Source organism: Elgaria multicarinata, chromosome 3 (genome assembly GCF_023053635.1).
Source record: "Elgaria multicarinata webbii isolate HBS135686 ecotype San Diego chromosome 3, rElgMul1.1.pri, whole genome shotgun sequence".
Lineage (NCBI taxonomy): Eukaryota > Metazoa > Chordata > Lepidosauria > Squamata > Anguidae > Elgaria > Elgaria multicarinata.
The window spans coordinates 72196132-72217856 of NC_086173.1; the positions used below are offsets into that span (position 1 = coordinate 72196132).

Below are 21725 nucleotides of genomic sequence, written 5' to 3' on the forward strand. Positions count from 1 at the left end.
TGATAAGGAAAGGCATCAGTAAGCCCATGAGGACATCAGCATGGTTACTGAGTAGTGTCAAGGAAGCTATTAGAGAAAAAGGGCTTCTTTCAGAAAATTGAAGTCTTGCCCAAATGAAAGGAACAAAAAGGACCTTGAGCAAAATTTCTGTAAGCAGACCAATCAGGTAATCGGTTCCATTGTCATACTGCTCTAACAGTCAGGAAGTTCTTCCTGATGTCCAGCTGGAATCTGGCTTCCTGTAACTTGAGCCCATTATTCCATATCCTGCACACTGGGATGATCGAGAAGAGATCCTGGCCCTCCTTTGTGTGACAACCTTTCAAGTATTTGAAGTGTGCTGTAAGAACATAAGAAGTGCCATGCTGTATCAGACCAAGGGTCCATCTAGTCCAGCACTCTGTTCACACAGTGGCCAACCAGCCATATGTCAGGGATGAACATGCAGAATGTTCCCCAGCAACTGGTGCACATAGGCTTGCTGCCTCGATTACTGGAGATAGAACACAACTATTGGCTAGTAGCCATTGATAGCCTTCGCCTCCAGGAATTTATCCAACCCCCTTTTAAAGCCATCCAAATTGGTGGCCATCACTACATCTTGTGGTATTGAGTTCCATAATTTAACTATGTGCTGTGTGAAGAAGTACTTCCTTTTATTTGTCCTGGATTTCCCACCAATCAGCTTCATGGGATGATCCCGGTTTCTAGTATTTTGAGAGAGGGAGAAAAATGTCTCCCTAACCACATTCTCCATACCATGTATAATTTTGTACACCTCTATCATGTCACCCCTTAGCCTCCTTTATTCCAAGCTAAACAATCCTAGTTGATGTAACCTTCCCTCATAGGGGAGATGTTCCAGCCCCTTTGGTTGCCCTTTTCTGCACTTTTTCCAGCTCTATAATATCCTTTTTTTAGGTGTGGTGACCAGAACTGTACACAGTATTCCAAGTGTGGTCACACCATAGATTTGTATAAGGGCAGTATGATACTGGCTGTTTTATTCTCAATTCCTTTTCTTATAATGCCTTACATGGAGTTTGCCTTCTTTACAGCAGCCTATCATGTCTCCCCTCAGTCTTCTCTTCTCATCATAAACCCTGCAGCTGAGTTCTATTTATATACTGATACCTAAATACAAGAGCCAAATAAGAAGTACAAAAGATAATAGTATAAAATATTTTAATAGTAAATAAGTTTACAGAGTAATCTTATGAAAACTGATACAAAATCCTCCAGTTAGTTCAATTTTTTTGTAAAAATACTAGCATTAAATCTTAACAGCTGGAGGAAAGAGTAAACACACTTGATGACATTTATTTACATTGTGATTTTTGTTTTGTATCTGTGCATTTTGATCAATCTTTACAGCATAAAAAATATAGACATAAAGATTCAGCCATTTCTCAAAACTATATTTGGTCAAGTTGTTACAGCACTTTGGTTCTAAACATTCGACAAGCTGTTTCAGTTTGACGTTATCTTGGTATACTAGCCAAATCATGTAGAGAAAGAAACCCCCCAAGGCTTAAAAATAATTAAGATATCTCTATCAATGTTCGAGGGAAACAGATTGCTTTCAAACTCACAGGGGATAAGTTGTTCCTGAAATCATACAAATAATGCACTGTTTTCAGTGACTACCTGAATTCATTTGATTAGTACAACTGTTAGAATGGCTAAAAGACAGACTCTCTTTCTACAAACATCCAGGTATTAAATAACTAAACATTTGGTTCATAACATATTGAATTTCATTCTCCTCTTGTACGCATAAAGAGTGACTTCCCATTATGATTCCTGAGATTGTTTTTATTATTTTTCTTAGGCTTGTCACAGTGCTTGAATTATGAGAAGGGAGAAGGATAGCTTTCTACCTTTTAAGATGGCCCGCTTAGCCACTGGTTTTAAAAGGTTCTGGTGTGTGCCTGTGTGTGGTTTGGATAAAAGTGTGAGGAGCTGGAGATGAAGTCAGGGCTTTTAATTAAGGGTTCCCCTATAAGCCCCCTATAACACCCCCACATATGGATCCCCCATAATTCGAGCAGCACGGATCACATATCCGAAAAGTGCTATTAAAAAAACATACCAATTTGTTTCCCACCCCCAAAATCAATTTGGTTTCATTTGATTCAGCTGGTGCAATGCCACATTCAACTTCCATTGTTTCTAGTTTGCATAATTCAAATTTCATGGTGCAGAGCTTGGGTTACTTTGGTGCACAAGCTTGATTATATTTTTATAAAAGCATATATATATATATCCATGTCAGCTATCTTATTTCATACTACCTGAGATACCTTGAGCCTCATAGCAATAGTACATTCCAGGACGATAACAGCAATGTATTAAAAAGCAAATACAAACCACATTGTTGGCAATCTTCAAAATGAGAAAGGCCTCCACTTCACTTTCAATACTTAGTTCTGCCTTAGATAGTGCAAGTTTCCAATTACAAACATATACCTAGATCTACAAAACTCAGAATGTCTGAAGGTCCAAAGGCCTACACGCCTTTGGAGGACTACTATCAAAACTAATTGAGTCAGGAGGAATAGCCCAATACACACATGGGTCCTCACAGCAATTCACATGAGTGCAACAGCATGTTATTCAGCTACTGGATGCATGTGGATTGCTACCAAAATGCATTGTATTATCAGTGTGGACATGCTGGTATGATTCTTTGTTGGCACTTAGCTGCTCAAGTCATTATTATTAATAGTAGATGGCAAATTGATAACAAATGACAAAGAAAAGGCCGAAGTGCTCAATTCCTACTTTGGCTCAGTCTTCTCCCAAAAGCAGGTCTATGACCCCCCTGGAAAAAGTGAAGCACAAGCTGAGGGGGCCAGATTGCAGTTTGAGATTGATAAACAAATGGTCAAAGAACGCCTAATTTCCTTGAACGAGTTCAAATCTCCAGAGCCAGATGAACTCCATCTTAGAGTAATAAAGGAGCTAGCAAAAGAACTCTCAGAACCACTGTCTATTATCTTTGCGAAATCATGGAAGACAGGTGAAGTGCCAGATGACTGGAGGAGGGCTAATGTAGTACCTATCTTCAAAAAGGGCAAAAAGGAGGAACCTGGGAACTACACTACTTAGTACCATAAATCGGACGCAGTAAAATACAATACAAATTCAATACAGTAAGCATTGCATTGCACAGTACAAGGAAGGTACAGCAAATGCTCTGTGGGGGAAAATGATCACAGTCCTTTAAAAGCGCTTTGAATGGTCCCACAATAAAAATACATTAAAAATAGATTAGAAAGGCAGACAGATATAATGGCTCCATTTACTGCAAGTCACATGCCATGCCTTTTTGGCCATATACTATCCCTTGGCATTTTTGTTGAAAAGCAAACACCAAAATGGCTTATGCCACAAAATGTTACTAAAGCGGTGATGATGTGATTAAAGAGAAACTACATTAAAGCACAATTTGGGCCCAGTGTTTATAGTTTACAATCTTGTAAATTCCAAATTAAAATTAGTACTGTGTAATTTACTAGAACAGCAAAGTAAAAAGTAAAAAGTAAAAGTAAAAAGTAAAATCTGTTAAGTTATTCAATGCCAGCATTTATAGTGCATCAGATATACTAGGGGTAACAGAAACTGCTATGAACAGCAGCAGCAAGAGGTAAAAAGATAAATTAAGATACACATTAAGTTTATAACTGAAGCATTGTAAATATTTGTTTTCATAATGCCCTGTTGTTAACATACAGGAAGTTCCAAAAATGTAAAATTTCTATCACACCTGGCAAAGACCATAATAGCACTTTTTGGTATTAAAGGCTAAAGTCTCAGTGGTTGAAATCTATCTTGTTAAAAGCTTAATGGGTCCTTCTATGTGAAGAAAAGCTGCATACAGCTGGGCCGATCACACCCACAAAAGTTTGGTCCTGTAAAGGGAATCTCCACATCAACTATAACCCTCATACAAACTGAGGCCATGGAATCAGGAACAACTCCTGACAGCTACAGTTTATGTCAGCAAAGCCACATTAATTTGGCCATGAAGCTGGAGATGATTTTTGAAACTGGAATCACTGCTACCCTCATCTTGAAGTGGAAAGTGTTACCTCTGCACCAGCTCTTAGCAGCGCACAGAGAACAAACCATGATACATACAGGTGGCAAAACAATTTGAGTTCAACACTACAGATTTGAGGGGAAGTGAAAAAACAGCCAAGGCTATTGCTTTTCTAGTTGTTAATCCTAACATATGGCACTCTTCTAATCAAGATTTATTTAGTATAAATCAAAACCTACAGCCCAGTTTCCCATAGCACGTGAATCATCATACTGAAAAATAATTCAACCAGCTTTCTAGTGCTTAGGTTAATTTAATTAACTCTTCCACTGGAATTCTTGGCTTCTAAGTGCAGTATGTAAGCCTGCAGAGCACCCTTCTGGAAGACGACGGTACTACCACCTTCTGACCACTTCCTATTCCATGTTTTCGAAGTCAGTGGAGTGCTCCTGCAAGCAATTCCCACAACAGTGGGAAGGATACGGAGGGTTCCAAAAAAGCTAGCTGACAAAAGATGCCTATTTGTCAGCTAGCTTTTTTGCCTCCTTTTTCCACAGGAGGTTTTTGCATACAGTGGCTGCATTGTAGACAGACAGAAGGCATTTTTTAAAAAATACAGGCTTCTTTAAAAAATGCCTCCTGTCTGTCTGTCTACAATGCAGCCACTGTATGCAAAAACCTCCTGTGGAAAAAGGAGACAACCCTACCTTAAACACAAACTCCTGTAAGAATTTAGTAAGTGCGGTGGCCATGGAAAGTAGCACAGGGTTTTTAATTGTGACTTTCTCTCAAAGGAGAAGGGCCCATAACACAGAGACTATGTTCTCCTATGAAGAACTGGAAATAGCATCCTGGGAAGGAACTGTTAACACAAACCCCAGATGACTTGCTTAAACCAGATTGCCTTTTTTATTTATTTCAGAAAAATTACACTAGTTTTAATGCAATGTCTTTAGTGGATTTTAGGAGTGCTTTCAGATGAGGCTTTTTTTATGGTATTGCCCTGGCTCATTCATGGAATTTTATAATGGGTCCAAACTACATCATTTTTTACTTGTAACCCTGCCATGTTTTCCCTCTTCTTCCCCCTTTTTGCTGTTCACAAAAAATACATTAAAATGGAGGAGATTGCATAGTTGCACAATATCTTAATTGGTGGAGCTAGGAGCCCTCTGTTTGGAAACAGAGATTATAGTACTGGCTAGGTAAGAATGTATTATTTTCTTCTTAATTATAAGATTTCAACATACTGTTTTATAATGCACAAAATAATCTGGATCAGACAAGCCTGTTTTTGTGACTGATTTATTTTTTTCACTTTTTAAAAAAAATTTGGATGGGAATCTTAAAAGCCAAAAACAAAACAAAAAACCCTCTTCATAAGTTTATAGTTAATTATCCAAAAGTAACAGGGAACATTCAATATTGCCCTACCACTCACTGCCAGAAAGCCCAATGCAAACAAACAATTGAAACAAAACCCCACCAGTATTTAACCAAAGCTTTGATTACACCACCTCAATTAAAAGAAGTGAGAGATGCACAATTCTAATTCCTTTAAATAGAGCTGCTGCCTGAGGCCACCCTGGTAAACTCTACCCCCTAGGAGTTTAGCTATAAATTGGAGGATTGCAAGGAAATTGCTAATGGACAGAGATTTTTCCTTAATCCATATACTACAATTCAAGATCATCCAGTGAAATTGATAGACTTAGGCCATGGCTATACCAGGCCTATATCCCGGGATTGTCCCAGGATCATCTCCGTGCATCCAAATGACACACAGGCGATCCCGGAAGCAGGCAGGGACAACCCCTCTATTTGCCTGGGATAATCCTTAGGTCTAGCTAAGGCCTCTGAGCAGATAGAAGAAAGCACTTTTTTACACAATGCATAACTGAATTCCTGACCACAATGTGTAGTGATGGCCACTGGCTTAGATGGCTGATATGGTGTATCAACAACTATTAGCCATGATGGCTATAAGGAACTTCCAGGTTCAAAGACATTCTACATGCCATTTGAAAGCCAGTTGCTGGCAGGGCGGGGGGTGCTTGAGAATAGTGGACAAGCAGTCTTCACGCCCTGCTTTTGAACTTTCCAGAAGCATCTTTCTGGGCACTGCTAGAAATAAGATGAGGGACTAGAAGACCACTGATCTAATCTAGCAGGTCATATGCAGAGGTAGGCAACCTAGTATCCTCCAGTTGTTTTGAACTACAACTCATATAATCCCTAACCATTGCCAATGCTGGCTGGGGCTGATGGAAGTTGTAGGCCAAAACATTTGAAAGGCACCAGGCCAGTTGCCCCTATTCTTTTGGCTATCTGTTTCCTACGTCAAAAATCATTTAAGATTTCTCAGAACACTCAGAAGGTAGAAAGGATTATCTTGAATGAATTCAGTGAATTCAGTTTACAGGTGAAACTGTTTTGTTTTTTTTTAAATTCATCTTGCATATATTTGTTTTTGTGGAATTTAGCTCCATTATGCACATATAAGTATATATGCGTAAATGTTTTAAATCCCGTGTTGTACAAAATCCCACAATGCAGGAAATAATCCCACTTGCCAATGAACTGCATAATGCAACAGGCATTTTATCATTGCTGATCTCTATGACAATTTACAGTGCTTACAAAAAAGGCTGCGCAGGAAGAGCCTGTTCATAATGAACACCTAGAATAATAAAGATGTTACAGCTCTTGTTCTTTTGCACTAGGAATGCTAATAATTACAATACAGAAGTCACAAAGCTTCCCTACAGCTTCCTTTCATCCTATCTTTATACTGAGTTCCAGAATGCCTTACAATAAAATCCAGTTAGAATTATATAAAAAAGAGAATTTTGCCCAAAACAAACCCTCATTGCAGCTGAATACACAATTTTTTAATTCAGTATTTAAATAGCCCCAGAACAGAGGATGGAAAGGAATCTTTGGCTTAAAGGGCCCATTAGAGGTTTTTATTTTATTCTCAGAGGCCGGCATTTTACTTGCCTAACCTGTGGGAACTTGAGAACAACATATCTTATTTCTGCAAATACTTTAGGACATTCACTATAAAAAGTGCAATAAAAAGTCTATACCTGTAGAATAATTACTCAGTAAATCCCTTATGCAATAGCAACTAGCTGACAGAGGAGATAGCGGTGGGTGGGGGTGGGGTGAGCTAATTACAACCTCTGATTATCCTTCAGGCACCCTCCATTAGTCTTCTTAAAGGAAGGGACAGTGTTTTGGCTTCCAAAAAATGTGTAAATTGATTAAGTATCTAGCTTGTTTCAAACATTCAAATGACACAAGTCAAACTCTCAGTTATGAAACTGCTAACATGCTCTTTCCACTGTGTCAAATCCTATTAAAAGCGCTTATGGCTGGTTTCAGAACAGTGGAAAGGTGTCTGCGTTGAATTATCAACAGATTAAAACAAAGCTAGATGTTTATTCTCAATTTACTGGACAGATTAAGGAGTAAAAGACATCAGAAGGCAAACTACTCTACTCTGAAATTGTTGAAACCATCAACTCAATAAAGCAACGTAGGGTTGGATCCTAAGGTAAGCGAATGGAAGGAAGTTCACAGAAGCAAATGTACCATTCTGTCCTCCCCACTGCTACCACCTGCAACTCCCTCCCCAGAAGCCTCTTGCATCTAGAGGCCCCTCCTCAGCAGTGTGGGATGAAGCACTGGGTTAGAGAAGAATCACCCAAAATCAGGTGGACTTGCACCCAATTCTCCCCTTCCCCAGCAGCCCTTCATGCCCCAGAGAGCCCCCTGACTCTGTGGAGTAACTTTTGGGGGAGGGAGGGGGATACAACTTTTCCCCATGAACCTTCTTTGGATATGAAGACCCAGGCCATATTTTCTCTTTCAAGATAAAGTACTATTCAGTAAAACAGCACTATCTGCACAAGTCAAATGCACATCAATCTGAGGAGAGAGAAAAAACTAATATGAAAACATTGAAAGGGGTGTGAATGAGACACATCAAGCTTCAAGAGTATTTGTTCTGCTATGCCAACCTTCTCCAACCTGGTGCCCCCCAGATGTTTTGACATCAGCTTCCACCAGGCCTAGCCATCATGGCCATTGGTCAGGAGTGCTGAGAGTTGTCTTGAACAGGTTGCAGATACAGCTATCCAGATTTCCTCTCATAAGTCATTACTGCTTTCTTAATGCCTTATCCAGCAGAGCAAAATTAAAAGCATAAAACATATTTGTTTATGATCTTGTGCTCTCAACAGCATAGGAAAAATAGGAATAGCCCTTTACAACTGTGTGAGCATATGCCCAGCATTATCTCTGACACACAAGTACACCATTATCTGAATTTAGCTAATGTTCAGCATGAACTCTTTACTTACACTAGACTTCAGACGCACAGCACCCATTCTGCCTATAAGCACACAGTGCATGTTCCACAGCTTGGTGCACACTATGGAAGAGGGATTCTTTCTCCCCCTTTTTAATATATTCCCCTCGGTGTAAGGAATCCCTCACAGAGGGATTGCAGTGAGCCAGCAGCACCTGGATGCCAATATCCCCATAATCCTTGTGAACCTCTTTGAGTGTGTGAATCCCTGCTGTATCTAAGAACTGCACTGCACAACAGTCAATCACTATAGTGTGGAACTCCAAAACTTGAGTGACAAGCTGCACTGAGGTCTCTGCCTGGTTTCCATTGGCATTGGCCATTTTCTTGCTAAGCTTCCGCTTTTCTGCCTTGCTCTTTGCTGCTAACTCCCGCAAAGGATTAACTCCAGTCTGCTTGAACAGCATGGACTTGAAGCTCTCTTTATTAGCATAGTAGATGGGTGCTTCAAAACGAAAAACTTTGACGCCTGACTTAGTCTGAAGGTCCCTATAGGCAGGAAGGGGTTCATAGATTTCAGATTCCGGCACCCAACCCAGTAGTTGTCCTTCTGGTCTCTGAGTCCGCAAAATGACACACAGCATGGAAAAGCTGACCCCAATCAGAAGGCCAAGCTCAGTACTTATCAGTGCAGAAGATAACATGGTGACTATCCAAATCACGGTGTCCACTTTGCTTAATCGCCACATTTTAGGTAAGTCATTAAATTTCCGCAAGGCTCCTCTGAGATTGACAATGGTTATGACTCCTAGTACACACTTCTGGAGGGAATAGAAGAGGGGAGCAATCACAAGGAGGACTAACAAGATGACCAAGGCAGTTACAACACCAGAGATCTGAGTCCTACAGCCTGTTGACTCTTTGACAAGTGTCTTGGCAAGGGCTGCACTGGTTGTGAAACAGTGAAAAAAAGAAGGGATGATGTTGCAAAAACCAATGGCATACATTTCCTGGTTGGGTTTAACTGTGTAGCCATGCTTCTTGGCAAACATCTCAGAAAGAGACACAGTGATGGCAAAGCCAATAATAGCAATGGCCACTGCATCCACAGCCACCCTGGGAATCAGATTCCAATCTGGTGGTTGTGGTGGAAGAAACCCAGTTGGGATGTGTCCAGCAACACTGGAGCTATATTTCTCATTCAGCTTCCCAAAATGTGATGCCAGTGTAGCTGCCACAACCACGAACAGCTCAGTGGGCAAGGGAGCCTTAAGTTTGGATTTGAACCGCTCATTGAGCTCTTTAGTTGGGATAAGAACAAGAAGGCACAAGCAGCTGGTGATGAGGTCACAGATGTTGGTCTTGTGAATGTTTCTGAATATGTTTATCCAGGTGGTTACAAGGGAACCAATGCCACTGCTCCGAGGAATGTCTAAGCCCAGGAGGTATTTGGCTTGTGATGTGAGAATGGTGAAGGAAGCACCTGTAACAAATCCGCTGAGCAAGGCATCAGAGAGATACACAGAGACAAAGCCCACCTGAAAGAAGCCCATGGCAACCTGAAAAGAAACACAAAGGTTCAGAAGTCAATTTTGCACCACAGTACAAAAGAGCACTACAAGATAATGCACACACTATTAGGCATAACTGTGTCTGAATAAATCAAATTACAAACCACATGCATGATTATGAGTTGTGAGTGGAGGGAAATTCATTAAATTGGGTTGAACTTGTTTCAGGTCCTTTGTGAAAGTTATGTGGTGTTCATTTTTTTTATTAGACTTGCCTTTCTAGCTTGTTTTTTTTAACCTTTTTGGATTCAAATATGCTTTTCAGGACTCCAGGTTTTTTTTACCACCAATATTTCATTGTTGTTGTTTTTTAAAGCACCTGTAATGCTATTTCCCATTTTGGCAGGTGTGTGTATTTGCTTGGTTGGGTATAAAACTGTGTATAATGGTGTAATTGTAAAGAGTTCCTTTATGTGATTTAGGTTTTGCACATCTTTATACGGTTATTAAACATTAATCTGTGCTGTTTGATACTTCAAGAATTTTGACAACATCATGAGATGACCAGATCCTGATATTTCCCCCTCCCCAAGCTTGTGTCAGACTGGGACCTCATGGCCTCTAACCAATAGAGTGAAGTAGTCCTGGATTTGTGGGTTGGCTGAACAAGTGCAAATGGAGAAGCAAATGGATGTTTGGATCCCAGTTATAGACCAGCTGAAAGTATTATGGAAGAAAGCAGGAAACTGTATAGAATGAGGTTCAATACATTCAATTGGAGTAAAAAAGCACTCACAACACACTGAGCAACACTGACCCATATCATGTCCCTCTATATCAACCTTCCCCAACCTGATGTCCTCCAGATGTTTTTACAACTCCCAGCATCCCTGACCATTGGCATGTTGGCTTGGGCTGCTGGAAGTTGAAATCTGGAGGGCATCAGGCAACCTATCTCACAACCAACCTGTGAGATAGGTTGAGCTGAGAGACAGTGATTCAATAAGGTTTAGATCTGAGTGGGAATCCCCAGTTCTAGTCCAGCATTCTAAGTACTATCTTGCAAAAATACACTCCAAATCAGCTCTTCATTCCAGATGCCTACACAATCACTTCATTAACAATCCTTTCCCAATCATCTCAACTGGAAAGAAAAGTGGTTCAGTGATGGTAGCATCAGTGCTATTCAAGACAAGTGATAGGCTGCACACCAAGTGGAAGTAGTTTCTAACAAAATCTATATAACATTTCCCAAAAGAAATGTGCAAAAGAGATGCTGCTAAAACTGATCTCGGAGAATTATGGCTATTTATGAATATGCATGTTACTGTTTACTTCTAATCCAAAGAAAATGTATAATATTAAAGCTATAGTACCAAACTTGCACACTTGTCTAGAAAGGCAACAAGAGAAAAATAACAGGAAACATATAAAACAGATGCTCTTTGGGCTGTCCCCTCTTACCTGATAAATGCCAGCAATGAAAGTGACAGTGGCTCCGACATTAATTGCATAGCAACTTCTATCACATAACATTTGTGATGTCTGGTTCACTGTCAAAGCCCCCAATGTGCTGTTGTTATTTAAGTAAATGTGCATGTCTGAGTGATAACTGCTAGAAGTACTTGGTTCTGAGTCATATCCAGCTCTCTGTACTTCACGGTTCACCACCTCTCCCACCATCAAGCAGAGCACACCAAAAATGCCAACAGAGATGTGACGGGAGGTTCCAAACAGGAAATAAATGATGCTTGCAAAAAATGATGTATACAGTCCATAGATGGGTTCTTGGCCAGCCAACAGGGAATAGGCAATAGACTGTGGAACCAACAAGATTCCCACAATGATACCAGACATCAGATCTCCCAAGATGTCTTTTTTCAGGCTGTACTTAGGAAGCCACTTCAGTACTGGGAGAAAACTGAAGATCAAATCTTTGGCTCTAGCTGGGGTGCAGCTGCAATTTTTCTTCACTTGCTTCACCACACATGCCTTGATATCTATGCTCTTTTCTATAGGTTCCAGGGAGATCCTAGGATGATGGTTGTCTTTGCCATCATTTGCCTTTGTCAACTCAAACACTGCATGGACGTGGTTGGTTTCTGCTGCCATCTTCAGGGCTCACTAGCACAGTGGGGGGGAAACAAGAGAAGAACTAAGAATTGTTACATTAATTTGTATACAGATTTGAAGCTTATTAAAACAAAATGAATACAACCAACTCTTTGAAAAAGAAAGGATTTATCAGTACTACTTCATATTAAACGGAGTAAAAAAAAAACCTTTAGTCTGCATCATCAGCAACAGCATAAGTCAAACTGTACCACTGATACATTAAGAACACATGGGGTGTCCCATCAAAGCAGACTTTGCCACTGATTTCAGTGTTGGGGTCAGGTATGTGCATACAGTGGATTAAGGTGGCAATAGAAAAATCTTTAAAGGAGAGAGGGGACATACTTGCCTTGTGCCTCTGGTCAGGGAGAACTGAGCAGAATCTATGCCATTTACTCTCACTACTGCATGGGATTCTGAATAGATTTGTGCAATATAATTCATAAAGCTCTTCCCAAAGTTCATTTGTTCCAAGAAAGGGATGGTGGCCTATAAGCCTCCAACCTCCCAAACATCATTTTGGGGGGATCTAATTAAGTGAGCGGTGCTGTAAGGACATTCTAATGTTTATGAATTTAAAATAAGAATGGGAACAGTTTCTTTTTATAATTTTTGTTTGGCTAGTTGACTGTTATTGTATTTGTTGACTATATTTGTTGACTATAAGCTTGTTGTACAATGCAAAATAATGAAATAAAGTATTTAAAAAATTGGTACTAAGACAACAGATGGAAAAAAAAGAGAAACATTGTTCCTTCATCACTCTTTATCAGAATTCATAAACCTGCAACCTTAACATTGCAACCTACTGATTCCCATTTGATAATGGGAAGGAGGTGGGCCTTCTCTGCAGTGGTGTCTCCCCTGTGAGGTACATCAGGCCTCAACAGTGACATGTTTTAGGCATTTCCTGAAAACATAGGTTTTTTTGCTTTGACTTTCCCCAGACCACGAACTATCTTTGTACCACCCCCATGATACCATCGTATATGTGGATATGTGAGGTCTTTTGTTGTTGTTGTTGTTTTGTTTTGTTTTGTTTTATTATTATTATTCTTTTGTAAAGCACTGCAGGATTTGTTTCAAATGAGAAACGGTATATAAATATTGGTATAAATAATAAATAAATGAATAATATTAACATTTTTAAAACAACAAAAAATAAAGACTAGGAGCAGCTTGAGAGTCAAAGAAAGATTGGACTTCAGAACTATTTGCAGATGTTACTTGTAGTATTTGCAGTAAGTTATTGATACAATTTGCATGATCCAAATTACCCCCGGTGACTTAAAAAATCCACCATGTAACACAACTCAGTTCATAGCTTGTTGTGTCGTCTGAACACAGGGAGGTTGGGCTGTTAGCATGGTTAATAAACTACTCACATCCCTAAAACAGCCCATGGGTTCTGGGTGGTTTGTTAGCCATGCCAACAACCCAACCTCACGTGTTCGGACAAAACGCCAAGCTGGGTTTGGGTTACAGAACAGGCACCCACAGGCATTTGTAAACTATGGTGGCTTAATTAAGCCGCTGTGGGTGATTTAGATTGTGTGAACCTGGCCTGACAAATAATGTCCTTATATTATGATGGGTGTGTCATACTAAACATTATTCTGTTTTCTATGCTTATTAGAGAGAGAAATGGGATATCCTTAAATCGAGGCTGTTGTAGAAAGCAGCTAGTGAAAGCTCACAATGGCAAATCCCTCACTCCCAGGAAGGAAAATATACAGGTCAAAAATAATCAAGGTAAATTGAGAGTTTAAGCAAAGTTATCATCACACTATCTGTGATGTGTGGACTAAGTTCGAGAGACTTTTAAGTTTCCCCCGATTATCATTCCCCCCCCCCGCCCCTACTGAATTTTTCATATGATATTTAAACATTAATTTTCATGGTCTAGCAGAAGTGACTTGAGAGATTTTTAATATGGATTTTTGTTCAGAATTGTTAAGTAAAGGTTAAATTAGATGTGATGTGGTTTTTTAAAAAAATCTCACAGAAATGTAGCTTCAGGGGGCTCTAAAACTGATCAAAACAGTGTACAGGAGATGGGTGCTTCACCCTCTCCTTTTAGGCAGATTTCCTGATAAAAATCTACCCTCTCCTAACATCTATTTTGCCATCCATAGTGGGAAAAGTTGCATATACCCAGTATTTTCCCCTCAAGTGGAATAACAGCTGCTTGCAGGGGTGGGAGTAGAGAGACTGATCTGGCAAATAACTTGCCTGCAGCATCAAAAAATGAAGAACCTCCTTAACACTGCTCTAAGCAAATTCAGAGTTCCCAACGTTTCGGGGACGGGGGTTAAAAATAACAACACATGACATGTCTTCCACATCACATCTGATTTAACCTTTATTTAACAATTCAAAACAACAACACACACACAGCCATATTTAAAAAAAACCTTCACACAATATTCCCGAGCATTAATTAAAGTTTTAAACTTTGTCATATGATGATCTATAGATGTAGCATGACTGCATTAATAACACGACGGTGGAAAATTACACATCTCTTGATCTGTTGCAGATTATAACCAGCTGACAAAAAAATGCTGCTGACAAAACTGGCCCTTCATTTTGTTCAGATTCTACCTCTTCCCCTGAGCGTGGGGCGCAGCTTTATACATTCCCACGCTAGCCTTTTTCCCAGATGATGGGGTAATGAAGATTATGCAGCAAAATAAATGCAGCCATTTTCTTCTATTCACCAGGCGGCAGGGGAGGAGAGCAGCAACATATTTGCCCAAGACTTGCTCCTAATGTCACTGCCCATATAATGAGGAGGGGAGAAGTAGTGTCTCAACATGCCCTAAGACTATGCTATTTTGTGGCATTTTTGTTGCCTAGTGTCTACATGTGCAAGCTGCATGCTGGGAAGACCTGATTCAAATGCCACCTTAAACATAAACTTACTGGGTTGCTTTAAGCAATCGGTATCTCACAGCCAGTCTGCAATGTAATAGTAACTAACCTACCTTACAGGGCTGTTATAAAGATTAATAAGAATCTATAAGCCAAATGCTTCCAATTCTTAAGTCACTTTACATAAATGGTTATTATTATAGTTTTAAAAGTTCTCATTTGCTCTACTAAACACGTTCTAAGGCTAGAACCAGTGGTCACCACACAGGTAAGATGCCAGTGTTTGTACTAACCAAAAATACTTTAACCAGAAACCTTGATCTGTAATGTTGAAGGGAATCAAATGAAGGATATTTACGATTAATTCATTAAGGTTGAAATCCAGTGTGCAGACACACCTGTGCTTCTCTGTTACCTCCGTTTTTCTTTCCCAGCGGTATCTCCTTGCGTTGTGTCAAAGGCTGCTTATGAAGTTTCCTTAATAATCAGGAGCAACTTGTCAGCCATATCATTATTATTCACATTTATATCCCACCTTTCCTCCAAAGAGTTCAAGGTGGTATACATGGTATTTCCCCTCCTCCTATGAGGTAGGTTAGGTAGATATATGGTGGCAGGCTTACGCAGATAAATACGGCTGAGTGGATTTGAACTAGGACATCCATCAGACGAGCGTTTTATTGCATGTTTGTTACTGGGTATTCACGGATTTTCACAGGTCCCTCTCATGACGCTGTCTGCCTCCCGCATGCCTCCTGCCCCTTCTAGCCTCCTTCATGCCACAAAACAACAATACCCCAGTAAGTCCAATTTATTTTTAAAGACAGAAGCTGCTGCTATCTCCTGCTGTGTGCAGGAGGAACAGTGGGATGAAAACAGCCCAGTGAATGGGCCAATTGCAAGTTGTTTACTTCCTCTTTCAAAAGAGAAAGTAATGAGGGACAGATGTGTGGGCGGAGAAGTGGCGCTCAGCAAACGTGACTTCTGCCCGTGTGATGACACTAAGGCCACAGCTAGACCTAAGGTTTATCCTGCGATCATCCAGGGCTCGCCCCTGCCTGAGCACTGGATCCCCTGTGTGTCACCTAGATGAGCAGGTTTGACCCCTGGACGATCCAGGGATAAACCTTAGGTTTAGCTATGGCCTAGGTCTCCCTGGACCTAGTCCAACTCATTAACTTAGGAATCCCCAATTTTTTGGGACCTGTGGGCATATTTGGGAATTTGCTGTGGGCACCACCACAAAATGCCTAATCAGCTTTGGCATCTATGTTGTGTTTATGGATCTCAGACTGTGTCTTACTCAGCAAAAGAAATTGTTTCGTGTCTACTGGACTCTGCAATGTCTCTTTAATAAGAGATTGTCTAATTCAGCTAACTGTTGGTAATGTCCAGTACTTGTTTCTTTTTTGGGGGGGAGATATTACACAGATATTTTTTGTACTGGAAGAATCATTAATATTCACTTATGTACATGCTATTTAAAATTATTTACCTGCTTCATGGAAATTAACAAATGGTCAGCATAAATGGATCCTTTGTGCCCTTTTGACAGCTAAAAACTGATATTACAATATTAGAAGGACCTCCTACAATGTAATGGATTGAGGACCTTATGATGCTTGCAATATCTGAATGGGTGGAATATAGACACCACCTTCAAATGGATATCTGGTTCCACTTCTGTTGAAACCTATGCATAATTACTAGAATGTTGTACATATTTCATATAAGTCCATGTAAGTATATTAAAAAACAGAAAAATAAAATATTTTTTTAAAAAATAATCACAGGCACCATTGGTGGTGATCGCAGGCATATTGGGGACCACAATTCTAACCATTGCACAAACTGTAAGCCATTTATTGAAGCCTCGCAAGTGCAAGCAAACTGAATCACATTCCCCTTTGGATCTTAGTTCACATCTCCAAGCTACGTTTAAACATAATTCCTACAAATTACATTTATGATTCTCATTAACATGGAGGTTTGTATTTCGAAGGCTTAGCGACTCCTCTATAAACAAAAAGTTAAATCAGCATAGAAATTATGATTCATTACAACCAGAGATTCTGTACTAACTAATTTGCCGTTAGTTTATTCTAGACCTGGAAAGTTTGCACAGTAAAACAGATGTCTATTCATCATATGAATGTTGAAAAGTATCCAGACTAAAGTTACAGACGTCTCCCATAAGGGGAAAAACTATTTTGCCAGTGAGTTGCCTGGCCCAGAAGTTGGCTTGCTTACATTACACCTTTGTATGTACCATCATAAAAGCTTTCATTATGTAGTGCAGAAAGTGTTTTTCTATTAGATAAGCAATTATTGCTTATACCAATATGAAGAAACTTATAAGCACATGGCCTCCTCTAGTTTTATACTTTCCCTACAGAAACTGACCATTTTTATTTTTCCCCAGTGGATTTTGATTCCCAAAGATATGTTTTAATTAACTACATTTTCCATCCTTCAAACTTTGTTTCACTACATCCCCAATAAGTATCCAGAGTGTATAGACAAATGTTAATGGGTCACTGTGAGTCATAACACATGCCAAGCATGTTGGCATGAATAATCAGATAAATACATCAGTTATGGTCTCTCAAGACTTGATTATGTGCATTGGAGATGTGAACTCATTAAAATATCTGCAGCTGAATAACTATTTTGTTTCTAACTGTTTAATAACAATTACTCAGAGGAATTTGCATAGCATCAAAACCTTGAACATCTGTCAGTACTTTTTCACAAAAAGGTATCGTTTTCCAAAATGTGAGATAACTTTTTAAGAAAGACTATTTATTCTTAGAAGTATGGCCATATTTAATATTTTTCTTTACATCAATTTGGGATTTGTAATAAAGAATACTCCTCCTATTCCAGTAACAAAACAGAACCAAATGATTTTTTTAAAAAGAAGCTTTTGTAGCCTACAGTAGACCACGAAAGCTTATACTAGCCTTTCCTTACATAGTGCCCTTCAGATGTGATGGACTACAACTCCCATCAGCCAGACAGCATTGTCAATTGTATGGATGATGGGATTTGTAGTTCAACACATCTGGAGGACACCAGGTCTAGGAAGGCTGGCTATATCCTAGTAAGTTTGTTCATTTTCCAAGATGCTACAAGAGCCTTTGTTTTTAGCTACAACAGACTAACACAGTTACCACTCTGGATATTTTTAAAAAATAAGCAAGCTCAAATTAGTCAGCATTATTTAAAAGACATACTCGTTTCAGCTGAACGTTACTGGTTCAGTTGCCTGTAATGATTCTTTGCTGGCGCGCAACTAAGACCTGGACATGACCTTCACCTTGCTTTGGGGTGGAGCTATAGTACTTATTGCTTGAAGGAAAGCCATACTGGTTTAAAAATGAAACAAGGAACAGATAAAGGGAGAAGTCAGCACATGGCTATAGCTTGCATGGCTTTCTGTGGATGTTACATGCACGGCTGTGTAACACAATTCCTCAACACACTGTTTAAAATTTGCTTTCCGGTTAATCAAACCTCTTGTTGACTAATCTACCAATAAAATAAATTCAAATGGGCAGCTGTTTATATATGACACGCATACCACCAACATGGAAGTAACAGGGCCAGGCAGGCACTTTCTCCTTCTTTCCCTGAAACTTCTGCTGTCAACCTCAAGTTGGAATACAATCCCATATCACCTATTTAATGTGAACTATTGTTAACAGTTAAGGAATTCAGCTCCGTTTTTCTCTTGCTTAAACTAGATTTGCAGTCATTTGTTTTCTCCCAGTAGGAAACTGCACCATGAAAGGGCTGCAACAGACACTTTTAAACTTACTCATGTGGATCAGTCTGACCCAGAGTTCAGTCTGGGTCAAAATAGCACCAAGAGGTCCTATGAATCCATTGACCGGTAGATTTTTTTAAGACAGAGGTGCAAGTTCATGCAAATAGCTATAAGAATGATGCTTGCACAAATGGACAGCTAAGAGTATATTCAGGTTTTTGGCCAGCAATTTTTAGATATTACATATGCAGCTTAGGTTACATAAAAAGATGTTGGACACACATGAACAAACATGAAATACAACATTTTTGAATATTTGAAGGGAAATATTTCACCTGTACCAGTTGTTCAGTTGTTGGTGGTTGATTTTTTTGGTCAACCTAAAACATAATTTTGCATATAATCCCTCCCAAAGAGATGTGGTGCATGCAAGATGCCCCATAGAATCACAAACACAATAAGATGCACATTCCTGTTTCAGGCAGTAAACAAGAAGTACTGTCAAAAATAGTCTCTCTGGGATGGGGGGAGTGAGGAAGAATACAAGATTTAACATACATGTTGATAGCCAACTAGGGGGGAAATCTCCCATTAGTACCAAGAGAAGCTTTAATCCCATCGTGAATAGCAGGCGGCGGAGGGGGGCGTTAGAATGGTTAAAAGTATTCTCCTCCTGCCACAGTCACACTCTGCCCCCACCCCTGCCAGCTACAATATTTAATTTTTTTAACGTCAGCCACACAAGTTCTTACAAAGAGCTTAAAAGACAGCTAACAACTTCATAATAATAAAATACTTGTTACTTCATTAGCAAACTAAGATCTACAGCAAACAAATATTCATAAAGAATATTTAATCATATTGTGCCTATTCAGACCACAAGCACGGCAAAGTATTCCCTCAAGCAAATTAGTCTGCTGTCTTTTCTTCTTTTTCTAACATTTTCCACCTCTACCTCAGCTTTTCCAGGTAAATGTCATCCTCCCTCCCTTCCCTGTTAAGCCTGTGAGCAGGATCTGTCTTATTTTTACATATGCGCAGAACCAGGTCAGTTCTGAGCAGCTTTATAAATAAAGCTTCCAAAATCCATAGTTCTGATTTGACAACGACAACCTGGCTGACATAGTCAGTGATCTCTAGTACTATCATCTATAGTTTAATTTGGGATCATTTGTCCAAATGCAGAAAAGGATAGTATGAATAGGGCCATGCACAGAACACCATTCACCACAGTTCCTAAGGCCACAGTATTTTTTCTCTCCAGATACTATGTTTATGGAAATTCCTGCAATATCTCTCCATACCAGCTGCATTCCAAAGATAGGCAGTGTCTGCTTGTATATAGGGAAACCGACTTTGTGAACCAACCCTAAAATAATGTCCAATACACACTTACCTGGACATAAATTCCACTATAATCGATGGGGACTATCCTTCCAAACAATCATGCTTAATACTGAGGAATAAAGCCTTCTTCTTCCAAAAAGGCACTCTCGCTAAAAATAGAGAAAAGGCACTAACATTGTGAAGAAAAGCAAATGTACACAGATAAGACTCAGATTTCGCAAGGTAGCAATAAGTTACGAGGTCATTAACCTACACATGTCATTCTTTACTCTCTAACCCAGTGCCCTAGGTTCCACAGCACTTCTTTATGAAAATCAAACACACACCTTCTTCACAAATCAAACACGATAACTCGAGTGACATTATCGAAACTTTCCTCCAGAATCTCAGATGGAAAAGGATTTTGACCTAGATTCCAAATTGCCATTCCTGTGTTTATATTGTTAAAGATTTTCAACAATTTTCTATACCTCATATACCTCTTGGAAAAGATCAATACTTTCTGCACTCCTTCTTTCCCACCACCCCATACTGTCCTTGAGGTCTGAAGACGAAATCTGTCTTACACCGGTAGAAGACCTGTATAAAAGTAAGCCCCATTGAGTTCAACGGGACTCCCACATAAATGTGCTTATCCTGTGCATGTTTAGACAGAAAAAAAGTCTTATAACTCCCAGCATGCCTGGCTGGGGGATACTAAGAGTTGCAGGGCTTTTTTCCCTATCTAAACATGTATAACATTGTGTCCTAAACCATTCCTATCTCATTTGCATGTAAGGTCCGTGACTGTGAATCTTACTTTTGACAACATATTGACAGGGAAGAAAACAACACAATTTCCTCCACGTGTTTTTGCGCAGTACTACATATTATATACATAAGGCAAACATTCAAACAAAATGGATGTTTTATTCCATTTCTGAATGAGTGAGGCAGTCCTGCACCTGAGGTGATATTCCCAAACCTAATAAACTGCATTCCATGTTAACTTATCAAACACCACCGAAATGGAACTGCTGAACGCTTGGGGCACCAATTCAGTTTAATCAACTGTTGCTGGGATGAAGAACTCCTGCTATTCTTGGGAAACACTGTGGTGTGTGTTTTAGGAAGGATGGTAGACCAGGCTGTCAAGACGCCATATGTCAACTCACCCCTCCCCAACAAGAGGGCTTTGCCATCCTATCAAGAAGCCCCTCAGCCCTCCCATCCCGTATCTGCTTTGTGGGACACGACCCGCTGAAGTCCCATCTGTAAACCTTCCTGTGTTTCCTGAGGCGAGACACACCGCAGTGAGTTGTGGGGTGGCTGGAAGGCTGGACCCCTACCTCCATACCCTCTCGCCTAAGCTACGCTTTCCCTCTCTGACTGGTCGGTCTTGGGGGTTCACCTTTGAGGAGAAAACGCAAGAGGGTATATTCTTCTTCTGGTGGCTGCTCCAGAGGAGACTAAAGCTCTCGTGCAGCCGCCCCAGCCTTTCCTCTCTGGTGTCGGGCTTCCTGCTTTCCCGCGAAAGACACACGAACACACACTTGCTGTCGTTTCAACGGCTCTTACCCGCCTATCGAAGTGACACGCGACTCATTCACTCCCCGGCCTCCGTCAAAGAAGCGACGAACTTCTTGCTTTAGTAGTTCCTCCCAGCCGGCAGCCCGGAGGGGGGCAGAGGGAGGTCCTTCTCGGCCCGGGCCCGGCCCCCCTCCAGCCCGCGGGGCTGCCCACACGGCGCCCTCCGAGCAGGCCGAGGCT

General features: G+C 40.2%; 1 protein-coding gene across 2 annotated transcripts; it reads right to left on the minus strand.

The window, feature by feature from the left end:
- Positions 1–2276: 2276 nt before the first annotated feature.
- LOC134394825 (sulfate transporter-like) lies at positions 2277–21602 on the minus strand. 2 transcript variants are annotated; one of them, XM_063120574.1, is made up of 4 exons: positions 21534–21601; positions 20026–20125; positions 11336–11995; positions 2277–9919 (listed from the first exon to the last, which is right to left on the minus strand). In XM_063120574.1, the coding sequence occupies exons 3-4, from the start codon at positions 11981–11983 to the stop codon at positions 8414–8416; spliced, it is 2154 nt and encodes a 717-aa protein (XP_062976644.1). In that variant the 5' UTR covers positions 11984–11995; positions 20026–20125; positions 21534–21601; the 3' UTR covers positions 2277–8413. The 2 variants fall into 2 exon arrangements, with proteins under 2 accessions (XP_062976644.1, XP_062976645.1); XM_063120575.1 differs by lacking the exon at positions 20026–20125 and having other exon boundaries at positions 21534–21602.
- Between the last annotated feature and the right edge of the window lie 123 nt (positions 21603–21725).

What these genes read in the sequence shown, in the direction of transcription:
- LOC134394825 (XM_063120575.1), bottom strand. Translation starts at nt 11,983, where the DNA reads ATGGCAGCAGAAACCAACCACGTCCATGCAGTGTTTGAGTTGACAAAG. An exon ending in TCATTGCTGGCATTTATCAG is followed by an intron (nt 9,920 to 11,335) that starts GTAAGAGGGGAC and finishes GTTTCTTTTCAG; the next exon opens with GTTGCCATGGGCTTCTTTCA.